At 36.4% G+C, this 1,818-nt stretch overlaps 1 protein-coding gene across 1 annotated transcript in view; it reads left to right on the top strand.

Annotated features, from left to right (window-relative positions):
• Positions 1 to 637: 637 nt before the first annotated feature.
• Positions 638 to 1,818, top strand: part of SARC_03769 (hypothetical protein) — a 7,853-nt gene continuing 6,672 nt past the window's right edge. Inside the window, exons 1-2 of the mRNA XM_014302435.1 lie at positions 638 to 840; positions 1,628 to 1,699. Coding sequence (XP_014157910.1) covers positions 808 to 840; positions 1,628 to 1,699 — 105 coding nt within the window. The 5' untranslated portion in view covers positions 638 to 807. The remainder of the gene's footprint in view (positions 841 to 1,627; positions 1,700 to 1,818) is intronic.

Here is a 1,818-nt window from a genome sequence, read left to right as displayed (position 1 = left end):
ATATATACGAATACCTTTCGTGCATTCTGAAAGGAAGGAAGCAACTCCGATTCCCATAGATACCATAATGTATACATATACACAAAAACAGGAAACAAAAATATACCAAGATCAAAACTCAGTATAGTATCATTACCGTAATACGTGTATATATACATGAGTGTCGAATATAGTAACCTTTCGTGGAATCTAAACTACACGAACACCGTTCGTACAGTCCAAAAAAGTACAACTCTTCGTAGAGTTCAAAACAAAGTACAACTCTGAACTCTGAAGTTTGACTAGTGTGATGAATGTAAAATTATAAATACACCGCTTGCTCTTTCGCATGAATACATAGCCTATGTATTTAAATACAGTATTTATCATAGCCCTCTCGAGAAGAAACATAGTTCTGCTCTACGTACCTACGACTCCTTGTTTTCAAGTTCCAAATAACGATTGTCTGTGGAGTGGCGGTGTTGTAGACTGATTATCGTTGTTAAAATGCGCGCCAAAAAAGCACGCGGCATCACGAGGTGTACTGATTGGCCGGATTTCAGTATGATGCTTTATTATTTCCATAATGATTAAAGAAGATCTATACAATATGTATAAATTGAAGTGATATGGATACGTATAGTAGCTTACGTGCGAACTCGAGTGTATATAGCTTAGGCAATATATACATGTCATATACATGTCAACTAGAGAGATATAGAATGAGCATACGTGTTGAGGTCCACATAGTGAGTATCACCTTTTCTTAACTTGTAGTGGAAGGCGACTCTGCGGCCTCACACCGATATATCTCACCCAATAGTCAACATGGTGGCACCCACCGAAACTATGCAACCTATGGTGTGTGACTCGGGGGAGAACATAATTGTGTGCCTGTTTTCAATGTCGGATTATTATCATCTAGAACATTACATATGATTTTGATATGTATATATATACATCGACATACTACACAAATATTTATGTAAAAGAATATTTTGGTGTGTATATGTATATGTGCCTGTTGGCTGGCCTCCCTAGAGTATGTGTGCATCAAAACATAGATTGCGCAGTTGGTGATATGTGTCATGTTTTTGCATCATTTCATATAGTTAGGATATCTTTTCGTTGCTATTTACATATTTATATTATTGGATGTACGAATGTAGTAACACAACATTTTTCTTCTACACTCGTATCCAGAGTTTCGATATCCCAGGTATGACTATGATTAAATGCATATGAATAGATTCAGCCAGATACCCGGTAGTTCACATATTATTTATTGATCATTCTTACATCTCGTAGTCAATGTTTACCTCAATTTGTCAAGCTACTGATGATTGCATATGTTTAATAAACAAATTGGATACGTATCATATAATACTGCGACCTGAGCCTGGTGTCAGACAATTTCGTTTATGTTACTGTCTATAGATGTTTTTGCAGATGCAGAAGAATTATTTCTAGTCATTTTCTTTCCTTCTTATGGACGCTTTGGTTTATAGGTATGGCTGATAATATTTACCATGTTCGTGCATATGGTAGTGAAAGTTTGTACGTCCCACTCCTTGCATACCAGTCCAAACTTAAACATATCCCAGATCTCAACTCAAATCAATGTCATATATATTTTTTCCGAATGAAGTTCTTGCGGACGCATCTCATCCATGACGAATGTCTGAAATCACCTGAAACTTGCGTCGTACCCTGTTCGAAGGTAGCCTACTCTACTGCCACTATTGTTCATTTGCCAAGTTTCACAGTACATTTCTAATTTCTCGTTTACTCACCACTCACAGCATCTGTAAGAATATGTCTATATGTGTATAAATAAAG

This window comes from Sphaeroforma arctica, assembly GCF_001186125.1.
Source record: "Sphaeroforma arctica JP610 unplaced genomic scaffold supercont1.199, whole genome shotgun sequence".
NCBI lineage: Eukaryota > Ichthyosporea > Ichthyophonida > Sphaeroforma > Sphaeroforma arctica.
The sequence above is the reverse complement of the archived record's forward strand: the minus strand, read 5'-3'. Positions and strand labels throughout refer to the sequence as shown.